We start from the raw sequence: 16,214 nt of genomic DNA on the forward strand, positions 1-16,214 counted from the left end.
AGGAAATCATAACTTTGTTAGTGATGTTACACTGTTATTGGTATTTTGGTTTTCAGATGTGCTGCATGTCCTCCCGCCAGCCTTCCCCTGCACGTCTCCAGTTGGTGATCAGGTGTGTGAAGGAGCCCCACTGCCACTGTACCCGATGGCCTGAATGGAGGGTCTGACCAACACTCACCCATGGGCTCTTTTCTGACAGAGGGAAAAAAAAAAACAGAGAGAGAGAACAAAACAGTTTAATGGAATAAATTTTCTATGTAGCATCCAAAGCAACATGGAAGTGTTGCTTTTTTTATAAGAGGCAATGGGCACAAACTGGAACACAGGAGGTCCCCTCTGAACATGAGGAAACACTTTCTTTATATGAGGGTGACCGAGCACTGGCACAGGTTGCCCAGAGGCTGTGGAGTCTCCTCCTTGGAGATCTTCAAAAGCCGCCTGAACGTGGTCCTGGGCACCCTGCTCCAGGTGTCCCTCATGGAGCAGGGGTTGGACCAGATGGACCCAGAGGCCCCTGCCAACCTCAATCATTCTGTGGTTCTGTGAAATCATGCTCCAAATATCGAGGGATGTTGCTTCTGAAGAAGTCAATACTGTTGCTCAGCTCCAGCAGGCAGCTCTACCTGCAGAGTTTGCTCCTGTCATGTTTGATTTTTGTACAGCTTTTATGCTGAGGTTCTCTCATAAATGTACCCTTCACAGTCACCATCTGATTAAAGCCCCTACCCTAATGTCATGGATAAGTCAAATGATTATTTTCACAGCCTCAGAGGTTAGCAACACTGAGACATTTATCTTCCAAATCTGTGATTCTTTTGACACTGGCTGAGCAGTTATAAAAATAACTCATTATGATGAGACTTGCTAAGAAATCACAAAAATGGGCTGTGTTAGGACTTCTTCATGCACACACAGACATGGTGCTCATTTTGCCGGGCCAAAGGTAGAACCCAGAAGCATGCTGAGGCTGCGAGGTCACTTCTGTTTGCAGACCATAGCCCCAGTTTTTGAAGCACCCATCTCCACATGAACTCAGTGACTTCATGCGGACAGCGTTTTGGTGTGAAGGGCAGCAGGCTTTGTGGGGTGGACTGGTGGAGCAGCAGCAGGGCTTGGGGCAGGTGAGGTCCCTTCCAACCTGCAGATACAGCAGGGGAGTGCACGCAACGTCTTTCTACTTCAGGAGAGAGCACAGAGGTGTCACCGAAGGGCAGGGGAGGCATCACACCGACAGGCCCCAAAAGCGAAGACAAAATTACTGGGGCTTCACTCACAAACAATCCTCCCACCGGTGTAGTCGTGGCCGAGTGGTTAAGGCGATGGACTAGAAATCCATTGGGGTCTCCCCGCGCAGGTTCGAATCCTGCCGACTACGGCTTGGGGCCGCCCTTTTTCCCCTCCCTGCTTTTTTCGCCAGCCCTCTTTTTGCACCAGAACCGCCCTCCGGCAAACATCCGCCGCGGGTTCCCGTGACAGCCTCCTGGCCGCCGGCCTGTGATCCGGGGCCGGGCTCGGAGGAGGGCGGCTGCCAGCGCCATGCAGCACGGCCCGGCGCCCGCCGCGCTCGTCACAACCAGGTACCGGCGGCACCAGCTCGCCGGCAGCTGCCGCCACCGAGCAGTCGGCTGCGGCCTGCCCTCGGCGGGGAAGGGCCCGAGGAAGGGTCGGGAGGGGAAGGGAAGTGCCGGGAAGGGGAGAGAAGGTAAACGGAGGGCAGGGAATGGGACCCCCCCCTATCGCGGGGACCCCGCGGTGGGCGCTGAGGGGACGCCGAGGGAGGCGGCTGCCGGCGTCCCTTGCACCGGGGACACTCGGGGTTTGGGGCAGTTCCGCGAGTTTTTTTGGCATTTTGCTGCCGGAAGAGGTGCTGCTGGCATCTGGTTCGCCATGCGTGGTGGCCTCTGTGGTAGCTGAAAGTCGCAGCCCTTCCGTGGGGACTCCGGGGGGGACTTAACGCGGTCCCCCAGATCCCCAGCTTTGTGGTGGTGGTGTTTTCGGGTGTTTTCGGGGCAGAATTAATGGATGTGCTGCCTGAAGACTAGGTTTAGGCTTGGCTTTGTAAACACCTCTCTAGCTGAGTGAGGCTGCACCACGTCCCATCCCATCACATCCCTTCCCTTCCCATCTCGTCCCATCCCACCCATGTCATCCCATCCCATCCCATCATGTCCCATCCCATCATGTCCCCACCACCAGACCCATGCCCCAAAGGCCGCAGGGAGTCGGTCTGGCTTGAGACCAGGCCAGGAATGGGCAAAATAAGTTTATTCTGTTTTCACATATTCTCAGAGCTCTAGCCATAGGCACCAAATGTGCCCTAGGTGGGTGTAGAAGCCCTGTTTTGAGCTGTATTACATTTTTCAAACCTGTATTTCCCTAGATGTGCCAATCCAGCACCTCACGAAGAAAACGCTTTTGGCAACCTTTATAGAGCAATGATAGAGGTTGCCTCCTCCCCCTTCCCCAAAGGTATTTCAGACCACATGAAAGCAGTTGGCCATCAGATGTAACATGAAGAGCAGAAGTGCTGATTCAGCACGGTCTGGACTCATGCACCTACCTCCTAGGACACAAGTCGAAACTATTTCAATCACATCAACTTCAAAGCCATGATTTTCATCCTTAAATACTTTGCTGTGTCAGGGCCTGACTGCCTTTGGAGTACTGCCCTTGAACCTTCAAACAGATCTGACTTAACTCACACACACATTTTGTAGGACTGACTTTATATTAGGTTTTAGACTGCGAGGTGGAAATCTGAACATCTGGATTTCTTTTACAGTGAAGGGACTTTACTTGCAAATTGTCCCGCTGATGTTGCAATACCTTCAGTAATAAAATTAGATGTATATGTGTGCTTAAGGCTTTAACAAGTGAATATATTTTCTATCTTGTGAGATTAGATAGCTGTATAGTTGTGAACTTTTAAAACTCTTTTTATATACACAGGTTTGGGTTTGGGGTTAGGTTTTCTAGTTACTATGGTAATACAAGTAAATAATAATCTGTACCTGTGTAGTTAGACTATACAGAGAAATAAAAATGTTTGCTGGCTAATGTGTGTCAGATATTTTGCCTTCATTTTGTGCAGAAACTAAGTGTTCAAGTCTTTTCTCCTTTTACTCTGACCTGGGTAGTCAGACTTTGGTCCCCTTTGGGGTCTTCCGTGGAAGGAGGAGAGGTTGTTGGAGCTGCTGCAGGGGCTGACTGTGTCAAGACAAAGTACAGAGTCCACTTTCCTGGCACATACACACGGGAGTGAAGTTTCTCTGGTCACAGCACTCACATCCCTTCTTTGCTTTCCTGCTTAGCAATGGCTTCTTTCCCTTTTCTACATCTTGGCCTTTCAGCGCAGAAAGCAGATTAATTGAACTACAGAGCCTCTACATTATATGCAACTCAAAATACAGGGTGAAGACCTGTGATTCTTCCATGAACTGCGGAAACTGCCCTGCTCAGCTGACCTTTATATAATATCCACTTCCTCTGTCCTGTGCTGCTCCTCCATGATCTGCTTGTGCAAGCACAATGTTACTGCTGTGAATGCTCTCATTGTATTCAGGTGAGGTCATCTGTGTTAGGAAAGTTAACCATGTGCCCAAGTGTCCCCTGATCCATCTGTACTGTAGACAAAAGTAACTTACAGATATATGCATCTAGATTTAAATAAGGAGTAGGAGCAATAAGCCTGTGTGTCTAATATATTATTATTAATATATTATTAACGACCAGCTTTCTTTTTTTGTTTCTTTTTTAAGGCTACCAGTGTAAAAATGATTGTGTTTGATGTGAAAAATGCAGCGAAGCTATTTCTGTCTTGTTTTTTAGGTGCTGCTCCCATTTGAATAACAACAGTAACAGTATATAATGAATTAAAACACTGGGGGCTGCTTATTTTGAAGCCAAGGCATTACAAGAATTAGAGTGTGCTTTGGATATTGTGTCATACCTGTTGTAGCTTCCCTGCTGATATCTGTTGGTTTACAATCATTGTTATATTTAAAAAACACATTATCCTGTTGCCGTGGAAGGAGGTAATAGTGGTAGGTTTTGTGCAAAAGATGATAATGAAAGCGATCACAAGGCGTAAAGCAAACAAACAAAAATGTAGCTATTTCCCCTCCCTCTAATCGCTTCCCATTACAGTCATTTTAGCGCAGACTTTTAATGACTTGGAAATAAAAAGCCTGGGTGTAGGTAAGGTGCTTGCTAACTCCCTGACATTATTAGAACTCTCTGATGCAGCAGCTCTTACAATGAAGTTGTTGTCTCATCTCAGTACATCGGTATGTGGTTGATGTTTCAAGCTAAATAAGGCTATCCAGAAGGGTTGGCTTGATGGTGGTTGTTCTTTTATTTTTATCAGAAGTGAAAAGCAGATTAATTTATCACGTATACTCTCTCTGTGGCTGCGTTAACAGAAATAAGTCACTCCTGAGTACCAGTAAACAGCCCTGTTTGCTGCTGTAGTTACAGTCACGACTTTTGAGTAGCTGCACATCTGGAGAGCATTTGCTGTGCTTCAAATATATTAGAAAAAAGATAAATAAATCCGGATCCAGCTGATTTTACTGACAGGTGTCCTTTTAGTCAGCATTTTGGCTGCCGCTGCAGGAGACAACACTCCAGATAATGACTGTTATTTAAGGGTTCGGCAGACCGCTGTGTGCAAGCCAGGCGGCTCTAAAGACACCTGTGTATTTACACATAAGCGCTGTTGTTTCTGTGTTTGCATCCTGTAACTGAGAACAAAATTTTGTCTGCTAGTGTAAAGAAAAGTCCTTGGCTGGCAGGAGGTGAGAACTGCATTGGAGCAACCGGAATGGCATTTAGGTACCCAGCAGAAAGTCTTGGTGACAGTAGAGCTGTGGTTAAAGCCCTAATGTTTTAAACGTGGCTCACAAAGAGAATTGGATCAAAAACTGAGCCTATGCCTGTGCTTGTTGCTATTTGATTTATGGAGAACTCTTGAGATATTCTGTTTAAAAAGCTTTAGTTTTGCATTGAAGATTCAGAGGTTGCCTTCTTGGGAAAACTCAAGTTTCAAAAGAACCTGTCAGGTTTTGACATGATGAGAGGAGCTTTTGAAAACTGTCTTTGAAACTAGATTGTTTAAACCACTTTAAGGTGTATTTTAAATTCATATGCTTAATGTGTCCTTAGGTGAAAGGGGCACCGTGTCAGTGAATCTGAACTTCCTAACGAAAGAGGCAAGAATTCCACAAGACACCTTTGCAATCCACAGAGTCCAGGGAAGATGGGACTTGACATTGCCCAGATTGCTAAGGTTAAAAAAAATAAGCAGTAAAAGTGCTTAATGAAGAGAAATGTGTTTTCTGATTTCATTTAAAGTGTTCGCTCACATGTAGGAAGGAAGCACTTAGGAGATGCATCCAGAGAGCACTCAGATGGAAACAGCGTGGCAGGCCCAGCAGTCAGCTCCAACATCTCTGTATTGCAAGTTTTAATCTAGTTCCTTGGATGGCTCTTACAAACATAAAGTTGTCCCTGCATCCAAGCAAGTTCCTTAGTCCTTTTTTTGGCCCCTTTTGGGATGTCCTAAGACAAAGGAGAGGTGAACAGGGCTTGGCTTCAATTGTAGTGAACAGAGCTTTGCTTCAGAGCACATCACAATGAGACAGAGATTTTGGCGTCTTCTCATCTGCTCTGCTGGGTTAGGGCAGCATTCGTGGAGACTATAATAATATGCAAAAACAATATTTATTGTTTCATATAATAATGGGTGAAGTCTGTGCAAATTTATATTCCTGCAGTGTAGAAACAGTGCTGGGGTAGGGTCTGTCCTGGGTCCTGTAGAAATGGGAGTTTTCGCACTGACTTTCTGGAACTTTGAACAGGATCCTCAGGGAGTATCATTTAAAAGTCTTTGTGCCGATGCCTGAACTCTGCATGCATTTTATTTTTCTCCCTAGGCAAATTCAGAATAAACACACGGGGCTGGATTTGTCAGTGCCAGAATACCAGGAAATCCGTGGGAAGATGATGTCCGGCCACGTAGAGTATCACATCATCGTTGTTACCCGACTGGCTGCCTTCAAATCTGCAAAGCACAAGCCTGAGGATGTTGTTCAGTTTATGGTAAATGTTTAATCAGTGCTATGTTAGCTGTGAGTTTTTTTGCTTTTTTAATCTTCTTTGATTATTTTAATTCTGATATAGCAGATACTTTGTTATTGCAGCCTCCCTGTGTCAAGGTCCTTGATAGGGTAATGCACTCTGTACCTCTGCAATAGGAATATTGGACATTTATTAATTGAACTTTTTATTCCAGGAGCTCCAAGCAACATTGTCTGTTTGTTGTTGCCTATAAGGCATTTTGCGTTATGGGTCAACAAATAGAAGCCAATTGAGCTTTTTATAAGTTCTGCTACAAAATTAGTTTCTCTAATACATGTATGAGTAGTGGGACTTGGTGCATAAACCTGAAATAAATCTACAATGAATGAAACAGAGTCATGTGGAGCAATAGGAGGAATTAGCCTTGGAGTAGATTAATCTATTAGGCTTGACATGGTTTTTAAACTCTTTAATAAGAGAGTTTTACAAGGAAGTGTCCATATAAAACATAAGTGAATCAGATTGTCTTTTTCCTGATACCTGCAAAGGTTTGAAAACACAGTACGTTACTTAAAACAGGTGAAATGAATCTCATCTATAGCATGTGTGTGTTCATTTGAGGTGTCTCACCCTGGGCTGTCTGCTGAGTAGCTGGAAAAAGGTTTATTTAGGGTACATTTATTTGGATCTGCTTTAGCTGTCTGCTGAATCACACCCAAAGAGTGTGTTTCTCTGCCCATTCACTGTAAAGGGACTCTAAGCTCGTGCACCCCGTTGTGTGCTATGAACTTCTGCACTTCTCAGATGTTTTGGCGATACCTGTAATGCTGGAGTGATGTGAGCGTGTGGTTACCTGGTAGACCACTAGCTCTAGCGTAACTCACGCTCACTAGGATACAGCTGATAAATGGGTATGCACACAGTCTGATTTGCAAAGAAACACTTTAATGTTGTGAAATGGTGCACAGTGAGGAGCAGATCTCTGACATTTGTTGCAGTCCTTAGGCAACAGCCTTATGGTAGAAGCAGTGCTGGCATAAGAGGCTGCTCTGTTCTCCCCTTCTGTTCCAGGGGGAAATGCCTGTTCTCTTTCTTGCAGTGCTTCCTACTTCATGCCAGTGGCAGTTGTCATGTGGCCGTTCTGTAATGCCAGCTGAGGAACTGGTCCTGGCTAAAAACGGTATTTGGGGGGTTGTTGTTCAGTATTAACTTACATCTGTTTCTTGAGCCTGTGAGTTGCACAGCACACATTAGTGCTTGTTGTAGGACAGGGGAAGGGCCAGGCACAGGCAGAAGAGAAGGTGATGTGGATCTTCTGTTTTTCTGCAGCACTGCCTGTTTGTATTATGCAATATTTCCATGCAGCTCTGTGGAAGAAAGAACCTGACTAAACCTCAGGTGTTAAACCGGCCAATTACCATCTAACACTTTGCTTCACTTACAAAAAGTAGTTGAAATCAGCTCTTCTATACAGACAAGAAACAGCCTTCCTACTGTGGTGCCCCTGCTTGCTGAGATTGTTTGTTTCCACATCTGTTCTCTCTGAGTAGGGGGATTTTCTGCACTTAGCTGCTCTTCTCAAGTGAAATGAACCTTTCTGATTTCTTCTCTGGTCAGACTTCCTGACATTTCGTTCTTTATGAAGAAGAAAACCACGGTGTAGCCTGACGGGAATAACATTTATCTCATCAGATACTTTTTTTTCAGCTGACTAAGTCTGATATATTACATAGTTTGGTGCATGAGAGCAATTTAAAGCCCTGAGATGGGAGATTGGAGGATGGATGCTTTGCATCAATTCATTCCAGAGAGTCTTTTCCGTATGTGCTACTGGAAGGAACAGAGGGATTCACCTGCCCTAACTTACCTCTCTGTACATCAGATATTTTAATCCGAGTCTGTCACTGCTTTTATGGTCAGTGGGGAGAAGGGGATGAGGTGAGTCATCCTCTGGAAATACCTCTATTCTTTGACTGTTAAGGGAAGGCAATCTATACGTTCTATATCAGGGGTGTGGGGCTTCAACTCCAGGCTAAAAATGCTTAAGGCTTAGTTGAGTTGCACACAGTTTACTGTCAAGACCATCTGAGATGCTCTGTTTTTTTCCTCACAAAGCCTTCAGAAGGCTGAGGGTCTCCCACCCATAGGTCCTGTGTGATATTTGGGTGCCCCCCATGCACCACCTTGGATACCCCAAAGCATGATGGCATGAAATGCCTGTTTTTAGGCAGAACAGTCTGTTCTCTGTGGTTAGATGTCGGCATTTCTAAGATTTCTCAGTCACCACAGATTTCTAAGATCCCATCACAGTCAGTACAGTACTGTCGAGAACCATGTAGCTGAGCATCTATGGCATGGAGAAACCTAATTTGCTTATTAAACATGGTTGGTACCATTTGAGAAGCCTGGAGTTATCCAAGAGGTCTGTACAGGGCCATGCAACTTGACACAGAATGTAAAGGCAGTGGCACTGTCCTGGAACTGAATGAGGTAAGACACTACACCATCTACCACTGGCTGGTTGTGCTTAGGCAGCTGAATCCCCTACCTGAGATATTTTGGGTGAGCATGAGTTTCAGACATGTCTTTCCAAAAGGTATTGACTATGTGTCACTGTTGCGAGAGCCGAGACACCTCACAGGCACATAAGCAGTTGTGTTAACCTGCAGGTAAATCCCAACCCTGTGGCTGCTGGGTGAGGTGAATTGCACCCATTGTGCTTTGTGTCTGCAGAATGTCCCATTCTGCTGCATGTTGTACGAGCACAAACAAGAACCAAGAACCCTTCGCGGAGGATTTTCAGGCAAAGTGCAAGAGAACCAGTTGACTTAGGAGGTTACGTTGGGCAGCAGGTCTAACACTACATTTGCGTAGCAAGGGAGGGTGAGATGAGACATCTGAAGGAGGAAAAAGAAAGAACCGTGTATCTGTTCTGCCTTCCTAACTGTGTGAACAGAATGGGAGAAGGAACTTTTTTTGGTATTGTTGAACCTATAAAATTTGAGAGGTTGGAGGAAGAAGCCAGTGCTGCAGCGCTGAGATGACAAGTTACAGAAGACTGATAGGTGTGGTGGGATTTTCATTGGCTCCAGGTATGATAATCCAATTTTGGCTACCCCAGGAGCCAGATCTGTGTTTTAAGACCCTTTGTCTTTCTTTTTCTTCCTCCTCCTTCCTCTCTTTCTTAGCCTTGAAAATTGATTTTCCTTATTTATGATCTATCTGCTTCTCTGCCTGCTTCCAGTTGAAGTTACCATCCTCTACCCTCTCGTGCTCTAGGTGGCAGCAGTGAAACTGGCTTTCTGCGCATTAGGCTCTGAGCAGCTGCAGGCAGCGATGTGATTGTGCAGTATTTCTTGCTCAAAAAACTTCTCTGTGTCCCCTGGAAAAAGATTGCAAGCAGGACAGAAGCATCCCCTCAGATAACTCTGACCTCAGGGCTGCAATTTAGATCACACTGGATCAAGATGCAATACGTACCTATGGCCAAAATGAGACAAGCAGCAAAAAGACTTCAGATCTGGCTTGTGGAGTTACTAGCTTTTACGGTGTGTTCGAGCAATCCCGAGTCCTTTGTTCCCCAGCCATAATGGGACTGTGGCATTTCAAATTGAAATGTTTGTGAAGCGTTAACAGAAGAAGAAATTCACATCCGGCATGACCTTCAGATCTAAGTTCTTAGGAACTGGAAGGATTTTTTAATTAAAAAAATGTCATTTTTAATATACAGCAGATGGGTTGTAGAACTGCTTAACCTTGATGTTATATTTGGTAATTAAAGGAAAACTCAGCTGCATTTCTTTCAAAGGTCAGAATCCTCTTGTCCCATTGAAACAATGAAGTTGGTTTTATCTTTCGTACTGCATAAGGTACTGCTGCAAAAGTAACAATTATTGCCTGTAGATCTACCATTTTCTGTGAGAAGAATAAAAGGCTTTGTTTATCTTAACTGCTTTTCTTCTAGCCACACCTTACCTTTTTTTTTCACAATTAACTTCCCTCTTCCCAGCCTAATTAAAAACCCACCCAACCTATAGTGCCTTCTCATTCTATTTGTGCCTAGTTTAATTCTCTTTTACAAGTTACATTTGTTAGTCAGGTTCGTTCTTTTTCAGAGCTGAACAAATAACTACTGGTGTTTGACAGGCACAACATGTTTTTTCGGAGGAATTTACTACAGGACTGCCTTTCTCTCATAAAACAAGGGAGTAAAATATGTGGGTGTGTATTTGTCTATGCTTTCAGTATTGCCTCTTTGCATATGTTGGCCTTCTTTCTGGGGGCCTCAAAATCTGCGAGCTGGGGCTGCCATTTCCTGACCATACAGGTATGTTGTGAAGATGTATTCCTTCACGTTACAGCCTCGGGCATGTGAGGGGAAAAGAGAAACTGCTCAGTGTGGCAATAGGTTCAGGGGCCGTTAAGAATTCATGTTCATTAAAAAAGAAATATTAGAGTGCTTGCTCTTCTGCTCGGTAAAACAGGTGGGGAGAACAGCATGTGGCCGTGTAATTAAAGTCTGCTGTAATGCATACCCACGAGGTCACCAAGCAACACTGATTCTGGTATGGCTTAACTTGGAAGTGTGCTGTGAAAGCTCGGTTTGTGTTTTCTGTGAGAAGGGATGCTTTCCGTTCCTGTACCCGAAGCTGCTGGTTGTTTGAAAGCGTAATGCTGCCGTACCTCCATTTTGTGACTGTGGTAAGACGTGGGCTTTTTAAAAAGAAAGTCACGTTAGCCGTATGTATTTCATGAAATACTATAAAATCAGGCGTGCTCTTCACTCGCGTACGCTGGCTGGCCAAAGTTAGCTCTGAGGCCTCCATTTCCTTGAAATCCACTCTGTATATAAAAAGCATATGAAGCCAAGTTTGAGGTCAGAAACGGGGCATTAAAAGGAGCCTGGGGAAAAGAGGCATTAAATCCCATTAACACTGAGTGGGATGGAATTCTCCCCTGCACATCTGAGAGTCCCAGGCTCATGTCCTACAGGCATTTTGGTGCGCGTCCTTTCACACACGAGGTTCTTGTGAAGAAGGGGGCAGGGCACACGCATGAGATTTGAGGGATTAGCAGCAAACTTCAGGCTTTCACTTTGAACTTCCCGGTGGTTTTCTTAACCTTCTAGCTATATTTGATCATATTCATCTTACTTATCTGTTCCCGGTGCAAAAAACCACTCAGCCCATCCCTGTCTCTCTTTCAGTTCTGTGTTGAATGTTAATTGTTACAGGCAAATAGGGTCCTGACCCGGCAAATATGCACATCCTTTGCTGTATTTGCATGATTAACTCTTTTGAAGTTAAGTAGATTGAGCCTTTGATACTGTGATCTTGACAGAACCCCCTTGAAGTCGGTGCACTCGGGCTGACTTCAGCAGGTGGGGCTTTGGCTCAGCAGCATTTGTGTGAGTTCAGAGAGGGGCTTGGAGGGGAGAGGATAATTGCAGGATCAAGACCTAGAGGAACTACAGGTAACATAAGACAAATATTTTAGTATTAATCAAATGGGATTTGGTTTCCTGATTAGGATTGATGACACGGGTTTCAGAGCAACATTTTGTTTTTTAACCTGACGTTTTGGACCATAGAAACCATTGCCTCATTTCAAAGGGTTGTGAAAGGTAACCAGGAAAAGCAAGATTTAATTTTGCCATATGCTGATGTGCCTTTCTCTTGGAAGATTGTCAGAGGACATCAAACTGCAAGGGTCAAAAATGGTCGTGGTAGGGCCACCTTCTTGACCAGAAAGTTGTGCAAATGCTGTGGGTTCTCGACTTGAGGACCCTGTGAGACCTCGCCAGTGCTGTGCAAGGCCCCTGCGGTGCTGCTGCTTTGGGACAGGGAGAGCCACGTGCACCAGGACTGAGGCTGGTACCGTCTGCCAGTCTTACTGCCTTGGTTTTGGTGCTGGAAATGCAGCAGAGATGACAACAGCGTTGAACGAAGATGAAGAAGAGTCAGCAGGTACAGGAGGCAGAGAGCTGGCGGGGGCTGGAGGTTTCACAGCTTGTATGGATGGTAGGTTATCCCAGCAGAGGGCATCCCCACACTGTTGGATATTGGTTTGCAGGGTGTGTTGCAGGCTTTTGGGCAGTACGTCAGTATGCTTTGGATATAATGTTATTACGCTGTGCACGCTGCGTTGCGTGCTGTGGTTGGTGCTTCGGAGCCCACGCAGATTTACAACGGCTCGGTTAGCAATGGGATGCGAGGGAGGGCGTGCGTTTACTTTAGGTTTAGTGGTGTAATTAGACATAAATTGAGATTTATGAATAACTTACGGATTTTGATAGAGGAGGAACGAAAATTGAGAGGGGAGAGAAATAAGTTTTTATGTCGCAGTTCACTGTTCCTTTTGGAGTATTTTAAAGCTGTTTTGGCATGGTCTTCTTGATTGGCTGCTGTCTTCTCATGCTTTCAGACATTAATGTGTTATTTATTATTGCAATTAATTAGATGATAAACATTTTTCACAAATCAGACTTGATTTTTTTTTTCTGGGCAGAGCATAACATTGTTTATTTTTCAGAAGTACCAGTGATTTCCTCACTGCCCCTACACAGTGTGTTTGGAAGGCACCCTGGTATCATACCCTGTTCTGAGTGCTACTGGGACCTAGCAGACTGAAAATGTACAGCAATTCAGAAATTCCAGATTTGCTTTCCCCTCTGTTTTTGGGGTATCTTTCAAACGGAGGATCATGTTATCCTGGGAACACCTCTTTATTGCCTTCACTGTAGTTCTTGGCTGCTGAATTGCATAGCAGATCCTGCTTGCAGAGGACAATGTCGCTTGCATTTGCCTGTGCTGAATACAGGAGGCAAGTCTAAAATCCTTGTTTCTCATTCCCCTGTCAAGTCAGGTTTGTTTTTGTGTTTCAGATCTTTCTGATAGGGCTGCTTGCCTTTTATTAGTGGACACTGAACCCGGAGTGATCCTTGTCCAACTGAAATGCAAACATTTTTCAAATCACCTAGCGTGGTTGATAATTACTCCGAAAGGCAGGGAAGCGTGAAAGCTAGGCTGGTTACTGTTCTTTATGGCGATGTCTAGTTAAGTAAACTAGTCTAGCTGTGTCTGTCAATGTTGGGGCCTGCTCTCTGGCCTGGAGGGCAGCTAGCACAGTCTGGCTGCATCCATGGTATTGGACTTTCTTACAATGGCTAGCAGTACCCAAACTGGCTACTGAGTGCTCTGTGCACCAGGCTAAGCCTTGGACGGAAAAATTTAGCTGAGGGAGTGCTGCCTGCCCAGAGTCAAAGCTGTGCCAGGCGCTATCAGGTTCCAGTAGACAAGTTCCACTATCAAGTTCCACTTACTGGGAATATGCCCTGATACTTTTTAGTTTGCTAGTCGAGGCGTAGTGGATAGATTCTGGGTTAATCTAAACTTGTTTCTGTTACTTCAGTGCTTTTTGTTGGGCTGACTTTCTGTTATCACCGTGTTGGTGGAAGTGTTCTGCCTTCTTCCAACCCAAGAGGTGGTGCTCGAGTCTCTCCATCTTTTCAAGCACAGTATTAATTGAGATTCACTCCACTAGAGTACACCAGAACATGTTATAGGAAGGTAAGAGTTGCACCCTAGCACAGGATCTGTCCCATACACTCTCTGGTAGCACTAGTTTTGGGGCTGTTGTTTTGTTTTGTTTTTTAAATAGCTCTGTGTTCATTGAGACACACTAATAGGTTTGAGGGCTGTGGAGTGTCAAGATGAATATATTGTCTGTATAATACCACAGTCACATAGCATGACAGTCACTCTCCATTATGCCTCTAATGTCAGTTAGAGAGTGTTTTGTTTGCATGATTAGATTTTTTTTTTGCATGTTGGTTTGCAGTCCTGAATTCAAAACCAACTGTGGCATAGAAGCCACCCTATTTCTAACCAGCATTCCCATGGTTATTGCTTTCCTTGTATCATGGACCTTATTTCTCCAGTCTTTCTAGAAGGAATGACTCCGCTGCTGGCAATTTCTTTTGGTATAAGAATCTGTAGGCCATGACCAAGTCGTTTTCATTTTCTCATGGATAAACTAAAGAGTCAGGGATCAGCTGAGGTCTATGCCCTTGGGTTTCTGTATTAGGTGCTGTGCAGGGCAGCAAATGTGCCAGTTGTTTAGGACTCAACAGCCAGAAGCACACCAAAGCCCACCAGGGCTGAGAAATCTGCCTTCTGGCATAGGAGTGAAAAGATTCACGCTGCTTTCTCCATCAGGCACGTACCTGGCTTTGCCTCCTGACTTTTGGAGCTGGTCACCAAATAGCTCATTTTTAGTGGACAAGAATTTTTGCTGTCAGAGGGAAGTACCTGGAGCAGTGATCTTCCCAGTATTTAATTAACTGATGAGTCAGACAAATGGATGCTGGGTACCTGGCAATGAGCTTCTATTTCATTAGGGAGCGGATTTTAATAACAGAATTAGACGACCAGCAACAGTGTTTGGGGATTCACTGAGGAGATAACAGGCTCTTACCAGGCTTTATGTAAATCTCCTCGGTTATACATGTTTTCTACTTCAGTTTCCAGGTTTAATGTTTCACAGTGCTTAGCCTGTTGCTTGCTGCCCATGTCTCCCTCTTGCCTGTAAAGAAACTTACCCAGACAACATGTTTTATTGCAGGTCTCCAAGAAGTACAGCGAGATAGAAGAACTCTACCACAGACTGGTAGCACGGTATCCACAGGTTTCTCTTCCACCCTTGCCTAGAAAAGTTCTCTTTGTGGGGGAATCTGACATCTGGGAACGAAGAGCAATGTTCAATGATATCATGAAATTCATCTCAAAAGACGAGGATCTAGCAGTGTGTCCTGAGTTACTGGAATTTTTAGGTAACTAAAAGATGTGAGTGTCCCCTCTCTCATGAACGTGCTTAATACAAGCAGTATTAAGGAATTGACTTAGGTAGTCAAGAACTAGAGAATGCCAGAGTAAAGGCTGTTGCTGAAATATTCTCTTGTGAACCTACAGTGGTGCATAGTCATGTTTGCTGTTATTTTCCCTTCTTTCCAGTGGACACACGCCTTGCTCAGAAGCACTGATGCCACAATGCTTACTTTGAAGATAGCCATTTTGAAGATACCCTCTCTCATTTCCCTTAGGCATATACCAAAGCTGTAATTCAGAATGTGTGAGTTTAGAAGGCTAAATAATCATTTATTGTCAGTGGAGTGATGGACCCTCAAATGGCAGTGCAGGGCTCCTTTAGTGAACAACTGCTCCATGTTTTGCCTGTTTTTCATTCCTGATAAAACTACTAGAACTTGCTGAAGTGGGTACTATTGACCCTGAAAAATATTTGAGTAAAAGTCCGATGCTTTTTTAGTTAAACCTATTCTCTGGCTTTTTTTTTTTATATATATAATTTTCCTTAGCCTCATGTCCAATTCTTGTTGCCCATTCCAATAATTCATACAGATCCTTTCTTATGTTCCTTGGGCAGAGAAGGGAGTCAGTGAATAAATGGAACAGATGGACTCTCTGCTCTTAATTCAGCTGAGAGTTGCTGAGCAGGGAGTACTCCTGGTGCTGTGCAGGATTCTCAGTGTAGTGTTAGTTTTAAGGAAATGAAGTTGCAAGGCGCTAACAGGTCATCGTGTGTGAACTGCCACTTTTGCAAATGTGTGAAGCATGGCCAGGTTAGAAGTTCTGTGAGACTGACAAGAGAACATCCCTGTGACTAAATCTCTTATCAAGCATGAAGTTCACAACTGAAAGAAGCTTCCTACAGTAAAGGGGGGCAAAATTACATCATTTTAGGAAAAGGATTGTGCCAAATAAGGTTTGAGATTTCTCCTCCGTCCTCATCAGTATTTTCTTGAAAGCAGACCCCTTGCACAGAGAATTTAGATTTCATGTTGCATGAGGCTTTGCTGTATGTGGTACAGATGTCTACATCTGAATTAGTCTGGACTGTCTCTAGATTCTGTGGACAGATTGTGTGCAAGTAACGTGACCTGCTCATCAAAGTCTGCCTTAGAATAATATGTCTCACCCTACCAACCCAGGTGGAATTCAGTACATACACTGGAGATCCTCAAGCGAGTGTACCTCCCTGACAGACATTGGAGATATAGTCAATATATTCAGAGGTGTTTAGGTAGAATTAAGGTGGTAAAACATAGATGTCTACATGCA

General features: G+C 44.5%; 1 protein-coding gene and 1 non-coding gene across 3 annotated transcripts in view; both read left to right on the forward strand.

The window, feature by feature from the left end:
- Positions 1-1,293: 1,293 nt before the first annotated feature.
- TRNAS-AGA lies at positions 1,294-1,375 on the forward strand. The gene has a single exon. It is a non-coding gene; the product is annotated as a tRNA-Ser (tRNA).
- A 47-nt stretch (positions 1,376-1,422) lies between these two features.
- HS1BP3 (HCLS1 binding protein 3) overlaps positions 1,423-16,214 on the forward strand; it is a 55,892-nt gene continuing 41,100 nt past the window's right edge. Inside the window, exons 1-3 of one of the 2 annotated variants that reach the window (XM_040552408.1) lie at positions 1,423-1,577; positions 5,934-6,099; positions 14,701-14,908. In XM_040552408.1, the coding sequence (XP_040408342.1) occupies positions 1,537-1,577; positions 5,934-6,099; positions 14,701-14,908 (415 nt within the window). In that variant the 5' untranslated portion in view covers positions 1,423-1,536. The remainder of the gene's footprint in view (positions 1,578-5,933; positions 6,100-14,700; positions 14,909-16,214) is intronic. The other variant, XM_040552407.1, reaches the window with a different exon arrangement.

This window comes from Cygnus olor, chromosome 3 (genome assembly GCF_009769625.2).
Source record: "Cygnus olor isolate bCygOlo1 chromosome 3, bCygOlo1.pri.v2, whole genome shotgun sequence".
Lineage (NCBI taxonomy): Eukaryota > Metazoa > Chordata > Aves > Anseriformes > Anatidae > Cygnus > Cygnus olor.